The sequence below is a fragment of the Leiobunum rupestre genome, chromosome 7 (genome assembly GCF_980474605.1).
Source record: "Leiobunum rupestre chromosome 7, qqLeiRupe1.1.hap1, whole genome shotgun sequence".
Classification (NCBI taxonomy): Eukaryota; Metazoa; Arthropoda; class Arachnida; order Opiliones; family Sclerosomatidae; genus Leiobunum; species Leiobunum rupestre.
In genome coordinates, this window is record NC_143390.1 from 6,718,226 (window position 1) to 6,738,346 (window position 20,121).

The window sequence follows — 20,121 nt, forward strand, 5'->3', positions numbered from 1 at the left end:
AATATTTAACCAACTGAGTCTCGATTTTCGAAATGAGGTAGACTTTAAAACATATAAAACCAAAATTAAAAAATGGACCGCTGATAATTATGATACCATCAGTAACATGTTCTAACTTAATATAAAAACCTAACATTCTGTTATAAAAATTAAATTGTCTTTTATTTTTTACCTGTACGGTGATTTAGTTGATCGCCTTAACTATATATTAATTGTGCCCCCTACATACAAGCTTTGCTTTTGTAGAAGGGCAAGTGTACGTATATATGAAGTATGTCTGTTTATGACCATGTAATAATTCTAATGTACACAATAAAGAATAATAATAATAATAATAATAATAATAATAATAATAATAATATACCGGACATCTACCAGTAATTGAAATATGTAAATATACCGTTTAAAAATAAACATATAAGGTGATCAATATTCAAACATTGAAGCTTAATATATAATTAATTAATTACGTGTTTAACGCAACCTTTAAACGTTTCTTAAATATAGGGTTGCAATGATCCTATATTTATCGCGAAATTTTTATATATTTATTTACTTGTATAATGTGTACCGTTATAAACTTATTTAAATACATCCTTTATATTTGACCCTATTTAAATTTAGTTAAAAATAATCTAATTTTAATACTTTATGTTTGTTAGGTTTTCTTAATATCATTTTGATGGGGGAAAGTTCGCAATAGAAAAATAATATTTTTGGGTTATAAAATCCTTTTTCGGGGCAATGTTTAATTTTATTATTTATTAATATGATGTTTATTAAATACAATTAACTTTTGATGCATTTTGAGTTTCGGCATACTCCCGTCTTTTTCTGTAAATAGTAGTAATTTTATTATAATTAAATTAGTAGTTTTCAGATGACATTTTAAGTAACTCACCCCTTTGACGCATTTGCTCGAGTTGGGCATGGGGTATCTACTCAATCTGCCACTTCCTACTGCGCAACGCACTGCGCAAGGGTTTACAGTCTATTTTCACGAATTCAAAACCGCGTGAAGTTGTTAGTTTAGGAATAAACGAGTAATTAGTCAGCTGATGACACCCCTCGAACACGGGTTTTCGAGGGGCCGCTCAACCAGCAAATTGACCAATAGCAACATTACCTTTCTGCCATAAGCACTGGCGTTGTTCAGAATAGTCTTACAAGCTTCTTGAGTTTCTGGACTTCCTTTTCTACAAACGCCTCGAATACATACCTGAAAATTCAATCGTTTTCTTCTTCCAATTACTTATTTCATAATTATAGTATAAGAACAATATAATTTAATATGGAATAATGGTATATTGTATATTAAATATTTATTTTTGTGAATTAAATATGTGTTTTTGTTAATTATAATAGTATATTGTATACTAAATTGTATTTTTGTAAATTATAATGGTATATTGTATATTAAATATTTTTTTGTAAATTAAATATGTATTTTTGTAATTATAATGGTATATTGTATATTAATTGTATTTTTGTAAATTATAATGGTATATTGTATATTAAATGTATTTTTGTAAATTATAATTTTTTGTTATATATTTATTTTATTATGTCTAAATTTTGTGTTATATATTTATTTTAGTATATTATAATTTTTTGTTAAATATTTATTTTATTAATTTGCAACTTCATATTAAACAATTATTTTAGTATATTAAACAATTATTTTATACTTATAATTTTATATTGAATAATTATTTAATTATACATATAACTAAAATTGAAATAATTGTTTTACACTTATACTAATAATTATTTTATACTGCTACTTATAATTATAATAATAATTATTTTATACTTACACTTATAATTAAAATTATAATTATTTAATACTTATACTTATAAATATATTAATTATTATTTTTTTCTTATACTTATATTAATAAAGTCATAAAGTGTTTAAAAATGACCGAAAGGTGAAAAGCATAATATAGTTTTAAGTGATAAACAGTTTTCATGGCTCCTACGTATTAAGAGCCAGTAAAGTTTTAAGTTCAGATAATTTACAGCTAAATAAATTATCTGAACCTAAAACTTTATATTTATAATTGTAATAATAATTATTTTATAATTATATTTATAATAAAAAATATATAAATTATTATTTTATACTTATACTTATAATTGTAATAATAATTATTTTATTATTATATTTATAATAAAAAATATATAAATTATTATTTTATACTTATACTTATAATTGTAATAATAATTATTTTATTATTATACTTATAATTATAATCATAATTATTTTATACTTATACTTATTCTTATAATAATAATTATTTTATACTTATACTTATTCTTATTCTTATACTTATAATAATTATTATTTTATACTTATAGTTATACGTATTCTTATTCTTATACTTATAATAATAATTATTTCATACTTATAGTGATACGTATACTTATTCTTATACTTATAATTATAATAATTATAATTTTAACCTTATACTTATTCTTATACTTATAATAATCATAAAAAAATTAAACTAATACTTATAAATATATTAATAATAGAATTATAAAAAATATAATTCCTACTCCTTCATTTGCACAACTGGCGCCATTTTCTTTCCTGTGTCGGAACTGCCTTTTACCAACGCATTGAAATCGGCATAATGTTTCTCCCTACTCGACAATTTGGTTGCAATTATTTGATTGAAATTAAGAAAACTTTCCGTCGTAAGAGCAGACACATCCCGTAAATAGGTCAGTTTACCTTAACGGATCTGATATCAGCTGAGGGATGCGCCTGTTTACACCTTTCCAGCAACTGGGAACTGGGTGAAGCGGTGCTCGAAGATCTATCTCCTCCTTGTGAGGAGCTAGATGACGGAGACGTGGATTGGGTGCTCGAAGAGCCATCTCTTCCTTGTGAGGAGCTAGATGACGGAGAGGTGGATTGAGTGCTCGAAGAGCCATCTCCTCCTTGTGAGGAGCTAGATGACGGAGAGGTGGATTTGGTGCTCGAAGAGCCATCTCCTCCTTGTGAGGAGCTAGATGACGGAGAGGTGGATTTGGTGCTCGAGGTGCTGGATGAGGGTGAGGCGGTGGTTGAGGAGGGTGCAGAGGTGGGTGGGAGGGTGTCTTCGTCCTTGTAGTCCTCGTCTTGTTCCTCATCTTTGTAGTCGTAGTCTTTATCTTCTTTGTAGTCGTAGTCTTCATCTTCTTCGTCCTTGTTCTTCTTAGCGGTTCCTTTAAATTAATTATAATTTAATTATTTATTGCAATTTAACTTTAAACCTTGGTCATAAAATACAACTAAATCCTATTCGCCCAACTAATTACATAATTTGAACAAGTTGATTGATAATAGTTGACAAGTGTAAACACCCTGTTGGTCTTACCAATGTTGACAGTGATAACGACCACAAAGAAGACGATTATTATTGGACGCAAGTTCATTTTATAAACCTAAAGAAAGGGGCTATATTATGAAATATCTACGTATCACTTTTTCCAAAAAACTCATGGCGAAATACATTTTTAAAATAATATTTAAAAATAAAAATGTTTCGATAATTCACTAAGTTTGTCGGAAACTTGATTCTATTTTATCTGTTAAGAAGCAATGAGTATCTTTACCGAATCTTCGAGATTTTTTCTTGGTGTTATATTCCGTTTTGTGAAGTCGAATTAAACCTTTCGGCGATTCTTATAAATGCTTTTCTAAAGTGACAATTATAGTTTTTCAAGTGATAGCCTCGACCAGTGAAAAGAGCTTAATTGGATGCATTTTCGTAACGTTGACAATTACTATTCTTTCGTGTATAAATATAATTTTGACAATATCAATGTCAGTAAAGAGACTGTGATAGGTTACGTACTTGGAAATGCTACGTTCAATTATTAAATTATGGCCTCGAAAATAACGATGCCACGTTCTGCGTTTATTTGAACCCTTTAGCGACAGAACTTAGATTTTATACTAACAATTTATAAATATTTGTTGGAACCTAATAGTTATTGTCAACTAGAGGGATAACCACTTTCCTCATATTGTTTACACTCTTACTTTGTACAACGAAATAATCTAAAATGGTTAGAGCCAATTATTGTATAATACTGCGTTTTGCTAAACATTCCCGTTGATTACCCAATATTTTCGCGCATTAACAAATAATTATCAAAAATTACCAAATATGCTCGTGTATAATTAAATATATCCGTTAAAATTCGCAACCATGGTTTAAACTATAAGGAATGTTTAGAATCAACACTCTTTAAATAAATCCGTGCATTAATTTCCAAATAATATTCCGTTATTACTAAAATTTCTTGTGTATTAAGTAAATATTAATAATACTAAATAGAAAACCACACATCAAGATAATTAATCTTTTCAATTTCAGAAAATAAAACTTTGCCTTAATTTTATTGATATTTAATTACAGAAAAACCTTGCATTAATTTAATTGATATTCTTAATTATTCAGCTAATTTTACAGATAATTAAAAATTATTATGCCACAAATAATTGTGCTTGTCAATTACATGTAAAATAAAAATGCATCAGAATCTAGATCACATTTTCAGAGATTTCTAAAAAAGAACTGTGGCGTACAAAAATCGAACAAATGGCACCGTGTTCGCCGGAGGCGCCTTTTTTATTGAACGTGACAGTAGAAAGACTTAAACCATTTGTTTCTGTTGCATTTGCATTTTCCAATGTAATCAATGTTTAGGCTATTTGTACACTATTTTAAGAAAATATTTGAACTAAAAAATTTTAACATGATAAGGTTCATTTTTAAAAGTGCGTTATTTGTCATAACGTTAAATAATCCTACTTACATTTTATATTTAAACGCTTTCTAGCGTTCAGGCATAGGAGCACACGTAACCACAGTTTTAGCCACGGTCACACTTTGTCTTTTAAAACTAAATTCAGCCCTTATTTTCGCTCAACTTCACTTACTTAAGTCAATGTGAACGTGGCTTTGAAAATCGAATACACTTTATTGCACGTGATCGATAATAGAACTCCAAAGGAAGCGAAAAGTAGTCTTGATTCGGTGCACTTTAATATATTAAATAAATTAGTCATACTTAATTTTTAAAAATAAATAAATTTAATCTAAGCCTCTAAACCTTTTAGGACCATTCTTGGGAAGGTATGACAATTGCAATCCTCTCTAGATGTGGGCTTTCAATCCAAGGGTTTAGAGCGAAGGGGACGTGCTGGGGAATCCATTCGGATTTCCAAACGCTAAGGTAAGCGGTTCTTCATATTTCCTATCGATTTACAAAACATTTCTTTCCACTAATGATTTCCGATATTTAAAACCTAATTGGTTCTTGATTTTCAAAATTAATAACGCGACTTGAGTTGTCGATTGATGCATCATCCACATTTTTTTCGCTATCGAATTGAGAGATGTCAAATACCGAAATCATTCACTACCACCGTTAGAGAGAATAAGCAATCGAATGATCAATTAATCAAAAACTTTGTCGTGTACCACATACCTCCCTTTTTCCTTCACCAGTTGGTTATTAACCGGAGGGTAACTGTGTCGCGGTGAAAGAGAGAAAACCCTAATACTAATCGAACTGCGTGACATTTAAATTTCAACGTTATAGGACTAACAATTGCCATTTCAAACTATGTATTGTAGAAGAATTAAGGGCTAGAGGAAGAATACTGTGTAAGCAGCTAGTTAATGGTCGTTATTCGCGAGGGGGTGTACACTTCTATTTGTATTACGAACAAATACTACAAATTACTTTTTAATACAGCGTAGTATTGTATTATCGCGAATTATTCTGTAATTCGGTGAATTACCTTGTAATACCGTGTAATACTGTGTAATATCAAGTAATATCAAGTAATATGGCGCGTAGTAAGTGTAGTACGTTGTCTATTAAGATGTAGTATTATAAAGTACAGTGCATTATTGCATAATATTTTAAACTCATGTATTACCAAATGATTTTGTGTAATACCTAACTAATATTGGAAATATGGGGGGGGGGGGGGGCAGAATAACGAGAATGGATATAAGTTGGTGTATATAGCAATGAGCCTTCACACCAGATTCAAAATAAAACAAATGGAAAATTAACAATCACTAATAGCGAACAGTGCAATAGACGAGTAAATAAAACCGAGGGAATTGTGGGTAGGAAAGGAGAACCTGATTGGCTATTACGGGAGTCTGCGCAGAACGTAGATTATACTACTTGTACACTTTTACAAAATGTTCCGGCGGTTCAGTGTTCCACATCTTAAACTAATTTATTTAAATATTGAGTGTTAATGATTAAAAAGGTTTCGAAAAAAGAAAAACGTAGTTTCTGGAGATGAACTTAACAACTAAAAAAAACATGGTATGATAATATTAAAATCTAAATTTAAAAATATTTTTCGGACAAGGCTTAATGCATCTTTCAATGTAGGTTTGCTTTGAAAGTGATTTTAAATGAAGATTTCAGTTTACCAAAAGGAAAGCTTTTACAACCTTTAAGGCAACACTTGGAACCACCCTGGAAACTCATTTAACAAAGCTAATTTAAACTAATTATATTTAATAATAGTAAAACGATAAGAGATCCTTCATGTATATCGTAATCCAAAAATAACAACATAAGCAGCCGACGTTCATAGACCAATGAAAATAGGTTTATAGTTGTAAAAATCAGCCGTAAGATGCCGCTACCATCACAAATATTACTGGATAACCCCCATTTTCTTCGCTCTGTTTCAAAATACCTTCCCCGTGAAAATTAAAGAAAAACTGGCAAACAATTTCTTTACTCGTCTATAAAATGAACACACAAACAAAAAATTAAAATACGCGACAAATCGAATAACAAAACAAAAAAAAAAGAAACGAGATAATAATAGTCCGAAGAAAGTTATCAAGTCCGAACAGCGTTGCGAAGTATAGCGCAAGTGGCGGAAATAACGTCTGAAAATCCGTCGTGGACCACTTTCAACACACCCGTCAGAAAGACAGGAAGAGCCCTCTTATGGAGACTACTAAGAAGACCACGCCGTGATGCAACTTGGGATGGACAGGCGAAGAGAATGTGCTCCGCGGTATCTACCACCCCGCACATCGAGCAAGGATCCGAGCTATTCAAATTAAAGCGGAAGAGAGTTGCTTTCGTGGGAAGGCGTCTGCAGCCGAGACGCGCCAAAAGAGTGTAATCCCACCTGGGGAGCTGACGCCGCATAATCTCGCGAGCACCCGGATTAGGCTTCGCCTCCCTGAGCGCGTAGGAGGAGGCTCGGGTCTGCCAGGAATCCCACCAAGCACTGGTAACCACTTAACTACACACAGATTTCAATTCGGAGAGCGTAGCCGGGAGGAAAAAGTCCACCTTGGAGGGGTGCGGAAGACTGGTGACGTCCGCGAGACCGTCCGCCGTTTCATTGCCCACTACTCCGACGTGAGCCGGACACCACAAAAGAGTCACTGAGTAGGAGTACCCGTCGCATAAGTCATGAATAGTGGTGATTACCGGATCATTTGAACGCGAATGTAACATCGTAAGCGCACTTTTGGAGTCGGAGCAGAGGACTATTGAACTTGCAAGATGAGCGGAAGCCTATGAAAGTGCCAATTGAATGGCCAACAGCTCTATCCTGTTGATGGGATGGCCAAGATTCACCAAAGACCGAGCACCGACCCCGAGAGAAGGAATGGCGAAGGCGGCACCCCTGACTCCCGAGTCTGGGGCGAGAGACCCGTCAGTGTAAATAACCGTCACAGAGGGAACGAGTGGAACTCTGAGGCAAGGGCGAAAGTGAAGAGGGAACGGTGCGGGGGGGGATGACGTTTACTCGCATTGCCCGAGCGGGGAAATCACCGATGGTCGAGCTGATGGTATGATGTTGTATATGCCTCGGTTTATGCGTACAACAAGTTCCGACAACAACTGAGACAACGACCCATCATCCCCATTTTATGGAAAAATTCGAAATGGGTTAGTTCCCGATGTTAGTTCACTCCGACGGTTCGCTCGCGTTAGTTCCTCGGTTAGCGCTTTTTCCGAGGCTTTTTCTCGTTGTTTTCCTTCAAAGAAACTGAGAGCAAAGGTGCTGTAAAGTCCAGTGGCGTAGCCAGAAATTCGTCAAGGGGGGTCGAACTATGTGAATGTTAAGAGAGAGTCGAGAAAAGGGTGGAAATTTAGTACAGTAAAAGGTAGGCTCAAGGGGGGGGATCTGGACCCGGAACCCCCCCCCCCTTGTCTACGCCACTGGTTAACTCAGTAAGTTATTGTTAATGTTATTTGCTCCGGTCAGTTCGCTCGGGTTAATCTGAGGCTCGGGGTCCTTTTCAGGCGTCATTCGATTGGTATTAGTTATCTCTATCTATCAATGCCAGTGCTGAGCCGCGGATTTTAATCAAAGGGGTATTTGTCTCCCCGATTGGGAATTTCGGCGTATAGGTTGGACGCTCAAGATTGGACTTGCTATCATTGCTATTTCGATTAAATGTTATTTTAAATAACGCTAGTGGTAAAATTAGTTCTTAAGAGGAAGAGGCTACTATTTTGACTGTGCCATCTTATTTTACAATTTATTTATTTTATTTCGTCAAAGGTGTAACATATGAATCGAAAAAAAGTTCACTATATACCTCGCTAGTCGCTATATCCCTTCGCCCGCGCGCGAGTGACGTAAATATTACCCACCAATGAAATACCAGGACTTTTCGATTTATTTTAAGCGACGGAGCTTACTGGGGGGACCAACGGGTGGATTGAGAGAAACGCTAAAAAACGTCTCGACATAGACATTCTCCCTAGGCATAAATAAATACATTCTTGGTTGTACCAAGTAATACGATTAAAAACTTGTAGTACTGCGTAATAACGTTAAATTCCTTTCAGAAATTGTAGTATAGTGTAATACTATGTGCAGTACCGTGTAATTCCGCGTAGTACCGTGTAATACAATGTTTAATATATGGCAGTACGGTGTAGTAATTGGTAATACAATCAATATTCAGTAATACGTGTAGTACAAGTAATCGGTAGTCCGGTGTACACTAAAAAACTAGTGGTTAACCCCTCGGTTATTCGTTGGTTTTCACTAGTCTCCCCCCAAATTGTGTTCCAGAAACTTAGAGTATGATAGTATAATAAACATGGTGGTGCGTGTGCAGAATCCTTTATTGGTTTCGTTTGAAATCTCTATTCGCAGAGTACAGTATGTCTTGTGTAATGAGTTTATTATGGAGGTATCAGAAGTCCATAATTGCAGGATGCGGAACACGGAGATTCAATTAGCAGTAAATGTCTTTCATTAATCAAAACAAGGAAACAAAAATAAATTTTTGTAATATAAATCGTGTACCAGTGTGTAGGTGCTGGTTTGCTCAGATTGCTTATTGTTAGTAGTTATTTTAGTTTAAAGAGTGTAATTTAATATTTTTAACAATATCTTTGGAAATACTACTGAAATTAAATACTATTATAAATAATTATAAGTGAAAAATACAGCAATTCCAAAATTCTTAGTTATTTTTTTTGTAACAAGATGGCGTTGAGAGCCCAAAATGAATTAAAATGACAAGAGAATGAATTCGAGGAATTTAAGTAATATTTATCGAGGAATTTTAGTAATATAAATTATTTGATATAAAAAGCAGATAAAATGTTCGAAAAGCAAAATAGCTATATATACAAAAGCATTCAAGTCTTAACGATGTATTGAGAACGAAATCGCTAGAAATAATAAAATTACAATTACATACAGGTCAAATCGCTAATTATTTTATTGCACAAACTCAATTTGCAACTAGATTTTGTATTATTTATGAATTATCTTTAAATTTGACTAGAACTTAAACCCGTTTTGCCTGAATGCTCGTATTTTCTCAACGCGCTGTTCGGCCATATTTTTTATTTTTCATTTCTAGCCGGAAAACCGAAAAACGCATGCGCGCACTGGTGAAACGAATATACTTCAAACTGTGATGCCACGTCAATTTGCCGTTGTGTAGCGCTCTTGATGATCTACACAACGCAAACTAAGAGGAATTTTCCCCGCTTGGCTACGTTTTTTCGCGTTCCCAATCATACCCGATCACACACACACACACACCCACGCACAACCACCCACACCCACACACACCCACGCACAACCACCCACACCCACACACACCCACACACACCCACACACACCCACATGGACGTATAACACTCTTTTTCGCGGTCTTTTCGACCCATCTTTTCGGCCGCCCGCTAGTCGGTCATTACCTGGAACCACCGGTGGGGGGTCTAGGCTCGGGTCTTTGGTCCCAGGATATGGAGTATGGGGGTTAAGGGGGGTAAACTCAACATGGACGCGCCCAGGAAAATTCCAAAAAAAAGAGTCTATAATGACTAGTATAATAAAGTACACGATTCATAAAAATCACGAGCAATTTCGAAACCTATTTCGGTGAAAGCCATTTCTAACGAACTTCTTGAATCATTAAGTTTCAAATAACAAAGCTTTTACCAAGTTTGCAATTTCAAGGATAATACTTATTTCTTTATTGGATTTGAAACTAAAATATATTAAATAACCGATTGATCACTTTAAATTCCAGAGCTGGTAAAAAACTCGTGGTCCATGTTCGCATATTTGCTAAAATCAAAACTGTGAATACATTTTGCCTTAGTTGCATTTACGCAAGCAGTGTGAAATTTTCTTCGATTATTAAAACTTTTTTTTCCCAAAAATAAAACCAAAGCTTCCCCTTTTCGTTCGCACTTTATAATATTAAACTTCACTTCACTCTAATCACATCTTAGACAATTTAGGAAATGTATCTTGCAAAAATTTAGAATACGTTCTTTAATAACTGATTTTATTTAAGATTTAAAAATATTTAATGTAATGCGATAGGTATTCACCGAAATATTTAATCAGTAAATGATGTTTGATTAAAGAATGAAAGGTTGAAATGATTTAAGTCCTTTTTTACTCTTTTCTAAAATATTTTGGGTTCAAAAGTAATATTACTTTGGTAACTCCCCTATTTAAACATCAGCTCAAGGATTTTTATATGCTCAGAAAACACGAACTTATGTTAAAGTTACACTCTTTCTATATTTCAAGGCACGAACGTCAGTAACATTATTGATTTTCCAGAAAAACTGCAGTGCTTGCTTGTTTGGTGTTTACTACCATACTGACTGTTATGAGCTTGGTAATAATTCCAATCGAATTTATTTACTGTTTCTGTTCTGAACGTTTGCCTTCAATAACAATTCTTTGAAACATGAAGCTGTAATTTTGTCAATTAAGTCATGATTAAATCAGGGTAATCAAGGGCAAAAAAAAACCAATAAATCTAATCACGATTTTATCAATCTAATCACGATTGAAACGGGATTTAATCATTTTAATCAGATTTATTCATTTCAATCAGATTTAATCATTTTAATCATATTTAATCATATTAATCATATTTAATCATTTTAATTAGATTTAATCATTTTAATCAAGAATAAATCAATATAATCGGTTGAATCGCGATTTTATCGAGCGCGGTATATACGAATCAATAATTCTAATCACATATTAAATTTTTCTAATCAGCTCGTTCTAATCACGCACAATTATAATCATTCCAATCGCTAACATAATCATTCTGATTCTCGTTCAAATTTCTAATCAGGATTTAGTCATACGAATTAGTATTTAATCATTTTAATCAGATTAAATCAATTAATCATGGTTAAATCAGATTTAAACATTATAATTTTTTTTAAGTAAGAAATAACTACAAAACAACGATTACTTGGTGCACTATAGAGGTTATAGAGATAGAAAATAAGTAGAGGCCCAATGAAATCTGAGGGTTTGTTCCGCGCTGCTATCCCCCTTCACGAGTTATGCGTTATAGGGAAGAAATACGTGGCGCCACAAACGGCCATCTAAGAAACTAAACTCCCTTTGTGGCAACCAGCTGGGCTCTACGACGTCATTGCAGAATGTAAACAACGTCGATACTTCGAGAGAAAATCCAGGATACTGTATTTTAAAATACAGTATCCTTGATTAAATACAATTATCAATCATAAATATATATTTCTGATAGACTGGCATTGCATACAAAATTGTCCTTGGAAAAGGATTATAGTGGTAAGTTTTCTTCGAAGTTAACTGCTTCTTTTGACTATATCATTGTGTATCTCTAGAATTTTCTTAATCTTATATTTACAAGTATCCTATGGGGACTTTCCAATGGCCGTTGATAGCCACAGCCATAAATACAAGGGCTGATGTGTCTTGAGTTTACGACTCCGGAAAATTAATTTCCTGTCCGTTCAGTATGTTTCTTTATTGACGTTTCATCTATAGATAACGCTATTAAAAGTTAATGATCTGATTTGTCACTCATATTTTTAATATAGTTAAAACTTGGAACGATTTGTTTATCCATTCTTGTAGAGGGTTGGGATGTGGTAAACAAAGGTGTTTTCTCAAGAAATCGTATGCTTTCGGAGAATAAAAATGAACTGCCATGGCAAAGCTTCGTAGTAACCGAGGGTATTGCTGATTTTTTATTCTTCAATCCAGTTTGGTGTAAAAATTTAAACAGTTCTATTGAAGTTGGACCAAATCTTTCGTCTAAATTCAATAAAAGCTTTCATTTTCTCATTTCATGAAGAGTTTTTAAAGATGAATCATCTTCAATCTCGTCCATTTCAGTAGATTCAAAATCCATCCATACTGACTACAAATTTTAAAAAAAGGTAAATCACGGAATATTAATTATTAGGTCAACTATTTTCTTCTGTAAATTCTTTATCTGAGGATGACACTTCTAACTCGGGAGTGTCGAGACCATAGAATGTTTCATATTGTACATCCGAAGACTTTTTGGAGTTTCAATGCTTCCGTGCAACAGTAGGTGCTAGATGTATATTATTAATCTCGAGTGTCTCCGAACTGACCAAATCATAATGTTAGCTGTAAGTCTGCTATAAAATTGTTTTTGTATTTACCGATATCACTAATATTATTAAACCCTTAAAATTGTATACTTTTCTCCCAGTTTTGTTGAATCTCAAGGGAAAATACAATTTGGAACTTCACAAGTTTCAACTATTTTCAGATTTATTTAAATTTACCTAAGTACTCTAATTAAATTATTAAAATTCATTCAAAATTGTATGTTAAACAAGTAATATTTCAAACTTCAAAAAAATTTACTTTATTTATGATAATAAAGCCTATTACAAGTTGAAACTTCCTTAGAGCCTAAAAAGTTTGGTTTTCAAAAGCTGTAGTTAGTTTCTCACGCCTATTTCGTTGCCTGAAAGCAAAATCCACGTAACTTCTTAAGACTTGTGTATATAGTTACGTGGATGTTGCTTTCAGGCGACGATTTCTAGTTCCTCCAGAACGGTGTGGTGGCGCTACGTGCTTATCCCCTATAACGCATGCCACGGGGGGGGGGATGAAATTTCCATAACAGAAAACAGCTCTTTTTTAACGGTATTTAACCAGGGACAGTGGATTTTAAGAGGACCGGAAAAGCCCCCTGGTTTTTTAGCCTCCTATACCGATCAGGCTAACAGGAGTCGCTCTAGGTCAAAATAAAAATTCATAAAAAAGAAATATGGCGCGTATATTTCGTCGGCTAGAGTTTTAGATGGCAATAAAAAGCCAAAAAACGTTATTCACGAAGAACATTTATATGCAATAAGGTATGTATTATACATTTCTAGAGTCTTTATATTGTGCTAATTAAAATATCTTAATTTTAAACATGTTTTAAAACATGTTTATTCAAATTCAATGAATGTCAGTTAAGCCTTAGTCATTTTTCTTTAGTGTGTGTTTTAGTTTTCTTAATCTATGATTTTTTTTAATGATTACTGTGTTTTTAGGAGTGAAAATAAGAAAGAACCTCTAGAAATCGATCAAAATATTGATTTGGTATTAAATATAGCTTTTGATGAACCTGAAGATGAAGTGTTGAAGCTAAATAACTGTCTTAATTCGAAAGTCTACACACCTTATGTTCTTGTAGAGGAAAATGTTTTAAAATATCCACCCAAGAAAAAAGTGAAAGCTATAGCAACCTCCAAATCACGCAAATCAAGTGAGTTCATTCATTTGTTAAGTTTTATGCAGAACAGTTAAGCTTAAATTGTAATCTATTCCAGAAATTTCTGAACTCGAGTTCTAACACCATGCGGTGGAAAGCGTAAGGAAATTAGGTCTATTGGGCAATTTTTCACTACATTCCGAACTAAGTCTAGTCACTGATGAGCTTAGTCATATTGTTAGGGAAGATACTCTACCAACTTGGGAAAATGGATATAAAGCATTAAGCGACATAACCACACGGATGTCAAAAGAATTTTGGACTGATGCTCAACGTCTACAATCTAATGAGAATATTCTTCAAGATACAATATCATTTTTATCATCATTTGCTCCTCCAGTAAGGCATTTTAGGTTAATGTTTTTGAATTTCAAAATTTTATTTTTTACTATTCGTAGATATTCCTGTGTATGGATTTTCACATACAAAAATTTTGCGCTGCTGAACTGTTACGGTGCCTCCTAAATTTATTGCAAATATACGTAGAGAAAATAGAAGCAGAAGCTAAGAAAGAGCCGGAGAAAGGTCAAGATGTTCCTATCAAAATTGATACTAAAGAAGCTTTAAGAAAACTTCAAATACTATATTTCGTTGCTGGGTCAACTATTAAATCAGTATTCAAAAGTAAACAAATTGCTGCGGATTTTAATCTCAGAGACAGTCTATCAATAAAGGGTTCAGAAGATGATATTAAAGCTGATATATATTGTAATTTAGTTTATGTCGGTAGAACGAGATGGCGTTGTAGTCTTGGATTCGAGAACTAAAAGAGAACCTTCTGGAAGAAGTTACGTCATCACCACCGCACCGCAGACAGTTTATTGTATAAAATATTTAATAACGTCGCAGCATATTAAAGCTTATATTTTTGTTACGTTAACTAACGTCTAGATTAGTTATTCTTATATAACCAAATAAATAGAGGTTCTAGTTTAATATTCTTACTAAATAAAGGAATATTACATGGTGTCAGAGTGAAAAACAAGCACATTCTAGTCTTCGTTTGCCTTGTCGCTTTCAACCCTCGGCTATGAAACCGCCACCGCCTTTCGCCCCGGGCGATACGCCGTCCTCAGCGTGGGAGTTATGGAAGGAGGCTTACGGACTTTATGCTCATATTGAAGATCTCGCCAACAAGCCAGTGAGTTTACAACGCTCTTATTTCCTTCATTGTCTCGGTTTGGAAGGGCGAGAGTTGTTAAAGACGATAACTATACCACAACAAGGAGATTTCCGTACAGTAGCTGTTCTTATGGATGCGCTGAGTCTATACTACAGGCCATATAGAAACCGAACGTATTATAGACATAAATTTAATGAAGTTTCCCAAGGGACTAGAAGCATCGATGAATTTATAGCAGACCTTAAAACTAAAGCGAGGGACTGTGAATTCGATACCCAGGAAGAGAAAACTTTTACAAGAAGCTAATTTGTCTTTACCTCTGGCTATAGATTTAAGCAGATCTTATGAGCGTTCTAAAGAACAAGGTAAAGAATTAGGTGAATCCTCAAAATTAACAGTCGAGGTTTTAACTAAAAATAAACAGTCGACCGGCGGTGCTAAGAATTTCCGGCTAAATAGAGGGAAATCATCAGCCGCTCAGAAGCCGTATCACGTTACAAACAAAACAGCGGCTTCGAGTTCCGAATTCCAAAAACCGTGTTATAAGTGTGGACGTTTTCATAAAATAAGAGAGTGCCCAGCTTTTGAAAGCGTTGTAACAACTGTAAATTACTGAACCATTTCGCGAGCGTTTGTAAGAAAGCTAAACAAGTACAAGCGTTACATTTGGGAAGGTCACAAGCTAATGACGATGGAGAAGATTCACCCTTCGTGGGAGCTTTGACAATTAATAGCTTAGAACATGATACGTCTACAATGACTGCTGATATCACTATACAAGATAAACTAGTAACGTGTAAAATTGATACCGGATCACAAGTAAATCTTCTCCCGGTTCAGATTTATAATTCACTGAAGTCAAAGCCAAAGTTGCAAGCTACGGATGTTACTATTTCCGCGTTTACAGGGCATACAGTAGACGTTTTGGGAAAATGTACTCTGTGGTGTGAAAATAAAAGTACACTTCAAGCTGTTCCATTTTATATCTCAAAGGTCAGCACTTCAACCTTGATTGGCGCTCAAATTTCAGTGGAACTGCAACTAATTGCTAGACTGGTCAACATTATAAAGACTTCATCTGGAACTAAAATGAAACTAGAAGAAGCTATAAGTCCAAGATGTAAAGGTCTCTTAGAAAATTTCCAAGATGTATTCGAAGGCCTTGGAGAACTGAAAATGGTGCACACCATTAGAATTAAAAACGATGCAATACCATACATTTCAGCGCCTAGAAATATACCGTTAGCGCTACAAGATAAAGTCAAGACTGAATTAGACCGAATGGAGAAATTAGGAGTTATCCGAAAGATAGATGAACCTACAGAATGGGTTCACCCCATTGTGGTTGTTTCTAGACCGAATGGCACGGTCCGAATTTGTATGGACCCAAGATTATTAAATAAAGTTATCCTGAGAGAGCATCATGCTATACCTACACAAGAAACTGTTCTAGCTCAATTGGAAGCAGCTAGATTATTTACAGTACTGGATGCTTCTGACGCGTTTTGGCAAATAAAATTGGACGAAAACAGTTCGAAACTATGTACTCTAGCCACGCCATTTGGAAGATACTCTTTTCTTAGACTCACCTTTGGGTTAGCCAGTGCACCTGAAATGTTACAAAAAGCGGTGCACGGAATTATCTCAGGATTGGATAGATGTACAAACTTCTACGACGACATTATTATCAGGGGAATAGATAATAACCAACACGATGATGTATTAGAAGCGTTGCTGAAAAGAGCTAGAGAAGCTAACTTAAAATTTAATAAGAAAAAGATGACCGTTTCCTCACCAGAATTTAAGTTTTTGGGACATACTATATCTGGAGCTGGTATAAAAATAAACCAAAGTAGAATGGAAGCGATTCAAGCAATCACGTCACCTAACAGCACCGCTGAACTTCAGAGATTCCTAGGCATTGTCACTTACGTTTCTAGATTTGTGCCGAACCTCTCTGAAAAAACTGCGTATCTTAGAAAACTATTGAAGAATAAATCACAAGGGCTATGGGACTCGCAAGCTGAAAAAGTGTTTCATGAATTAAAGCAAACGATTTGCAGCACTGAGGGTTTGCAACTCTTTGATCACAAGAAAGAAATTGTATTATCCGTAGATGCCAGTAAATATGGCCTGGGTTTTGTTATGTTACAAGACAATAAATCAGTTGCTTACGCTTCGACGTCGCTATCCCCAACAGAGATGCGATATGCTCAAATAGAAACGGAACTTTTGGCAGTCACTACAGCATGTGAGAAGTTCCACTATTATGTCTACGGCCGCACCTTAACGATCCAAACCGACCACAAGCCTCTTTTAGCAATAGTCCAGAAACCTTTGGATACTATATCACCTAGATTGCAAAGAATGCTCCTTCGATTGTTACGCTATCAATTTCACCTCGAATATATTCCTGGGTGTCAGCTTTTAATAGCGGATGCATTATCAAGAAACCCTATTAAAACAGATATGGTGAACACCGACTATCTAGACTGCGAAGGTCAAGTGGCTTTAGCGATTTCGGTGGTTATTCCACCAAAGGAAGAAGCTACCAGTAGGGATGCCACACTAAAACTCATGACTGAATATATACAAGACGGATGACCTACGCATAAAACAGTAGCCAAGTTAGAAGTCCGAGAATATTGGAAGGTGAAAGACGATTTGTGGATGAAAGATGGTCTTATTTACAAAGAGACTAAAATAGTGGTTCCGAAGGAAATGCGTAACGACATTCTCAATATATTGCACAGCGCTCATCAAGGAGTAGTATCATGCAAGCTAAAAGCACGAAATGGGCTTTACTGGCCTGGAATGTCTAAGGATATTGAAGATTTCGTACTGTCCGGCCAAATCTGCCAAAGCCGAGCAAAGGCTAATGCGCATCAACCATTATCCGTACATGCTATTCCAGAATTCCCATGGGAGAAAGTGGGAACGGATTTTATGAAAATAAACAACGACAACTATCTGTTAGTAATTGAATATCATTCTAAATATGTGGAGGTTCAACACTTAAGATCAACAGCTAGTGGACCTGTTATTCAGGCCATGAAAGCAATATTCGCTCGACATGGAATACCAGTGACAGTGTTCTCGGACAATGGTCTGCCTTATGACTCTAAAGAAATGAAGTGGTTTTACGACCAATGGGGAATCACGGGCCTTACCTCTAGTCCTAGATATCCTCGGTTGAATGGAATGGTAGAACGCCATATCCAAACGGTGAAGAATATACTGCTGAAAGCTAACGCCGACGGGAAAGATTTATACAGCGCATTTGTTGGAATATCGAGCATCTGCAACAGCTTCTTTACCGTCGCCCGGTGAAATGTTGATGGGCAGAAAGCTTCGTACTACCTTACCTATTCCACGTACGGAACTTAAGCCAAGTTTTCCAATCGCTGAAAATATTCGGAAGCTGGAATTACGCCACGGAACTATGTTGAAATATGGTAACCAGCATGCAAAACAACTATCTAAGTTTGCGGTAAATCAGGATGTCTGGTATACAACTAAGACTAGAAATTGGCTACCAGCAATCATTCAATCAATTGGACCGACAGACAATTGCTACTGGATTAAAACACCAAACTGCTCGATGTTCAGAAGAAACTGAAAGCAATTGCGTCCTCGACGATTACAAGACCCGACAATGGGACAATATGGACACGCACCCGCGTCTTCAGTAGAGCCTATAAGTTTGAAAGGATCTCCGACGCGTGTCACACCGTCTAGTATAAACTCTGGTGATCCAGTATATGCGCAACAGCAGGGAAGTGGGACTGCTCAGACACACACTCCAATTCGTCCTAGTCAAACTCCTTTACATCACTCACCATCACCGGAATTGACCCAACCAGAAGACTCAGTCGTATCGACATCTTCCGATACTCAACCTTCTTTCGACACCCCGAAGATACGTACATATATGCTTACTGCGTCAGGTCCACAGATGTCCAATGTTGTACGAACCCGAAGTGGCAGACCGTCATACCACCAAAGCAGTTTTAAGAGATGTGAACATTCTGAATCTGTCTATTTGAAATAGTAATCTGTTATAGTTGACTATAGTTTTGTTTGTTTCTTAATTGTTTCTTTTAAAAAAAAAATTGCGTGATATATATTGTAATTTAGATTAGGTCGGTAGAACGAGATGGCGTTGTAGTCTTGGATTCGAGAACTAAAAGAGAACCTTCTGGAAGAAGTTACGTCATCACCACCGCACCGCAGACAGTTTATTGTATAAAATATGTAATAACGTCGCAGCATATTAAAGCTTATATTTTTGTTACGTTAACTAACGTTTAGATTAGTTATTCTTATATAACCAACTAAATAGAGGTTCTAGTTTAATATTCTTACTAAATAAAGGAATATTACAAAAGCGTATATAAACAAAGAGTTACCAACCTTAGAAATTACTGGTTGGGTAAGTTTAAATAATAGAGGCGGCCTTCTTTATATAAGAAAGAACACTTTTACATTTTTTCAAATGATGGACAAAATTGTTACCCCATATTATAATGGCACTGCTTTAATTGAAAATAACTCAAAGAGAAGGGAGCATGCGAAAGAAAACATTCTAAAAATGAAAATTTAAAACAAATGTGGAAAACTTTGATACAGCTTTCTAAAGTTCCGAATGAAAAAGAAGAGTTTGTCTTTAAAAAGATTATAGAGAGCTACCTTAAACTTAGGGGAAATGGCTTGCAATTGTATTTACGTGCAAAATATTTTGGGGCCAAAATTTCAAAAATTAAATCCCAAGCCAGTTTAAGAAAAGTGTTAAAAGAAAATAAGGGTAAAAAACAAGTGCAGGTTGAAAATAAAAACAATGATTTGGTGGCTACTGTGAAGAAAGATTTTCAACTCCCACTTAAAGTAAAGGGTATAGTCCATAATGGACATGAA

General features: G+C 34.8%; 1 protein-coding gene across 2 annotated transcripts in view; it reads right to left on the bottom strand.

The window, feature by feature from the left end:
• Positions 1 to 727: 727 nt before the first annotated feature.
• The window catches only part of LOC149934204 (uncharacterized), a 371,814-nt gene continuing 352,420 nt past the window's right edge, over positions 728 to 20,121 (bottom strand). Inside the window, exons 1-7 of one of the 2 annotated variants that reach the window (XM_090153258.1) lie at positions 3,607 to 3,672; positions 3,369 to 3,435; positions 2,741 to 3,216; positions 2,563 to 2,649; positions 1,127 to 1,219; positions 902 to 991; positions 728 to 834 (exon numbers count right to left, since the gene is read on the bottom strand). In XM_090153258.1, coding sequence (XP_090009384.1) covers positions 790 to 834; positions 902 to 991; positions 1,127 to 1,219; positions 2,563 to 2,649; positions 2,741 to 3,216; positions 3,369 to 3,426 — 849 coding nt within the window. In that variant the 5' untranslated portion in view covers positions 3,427 to 3,435; positions 3,607 to 3,672 and the 3' untranslated portion in view covers positions 728 to 789. Of the gene's footprint in view, positions 835 to 901; positions 992 to 1,126; positions 1,220 to 2,562; positions 2,650 to 2,740; positions 3,217 to 3,368; positions 3,449 to 3,606; positions 3,673 to 20,121 lie in introns of those variants that run through there. The other variant, XM_090153259.1, reaches the window with a different exon arrangement.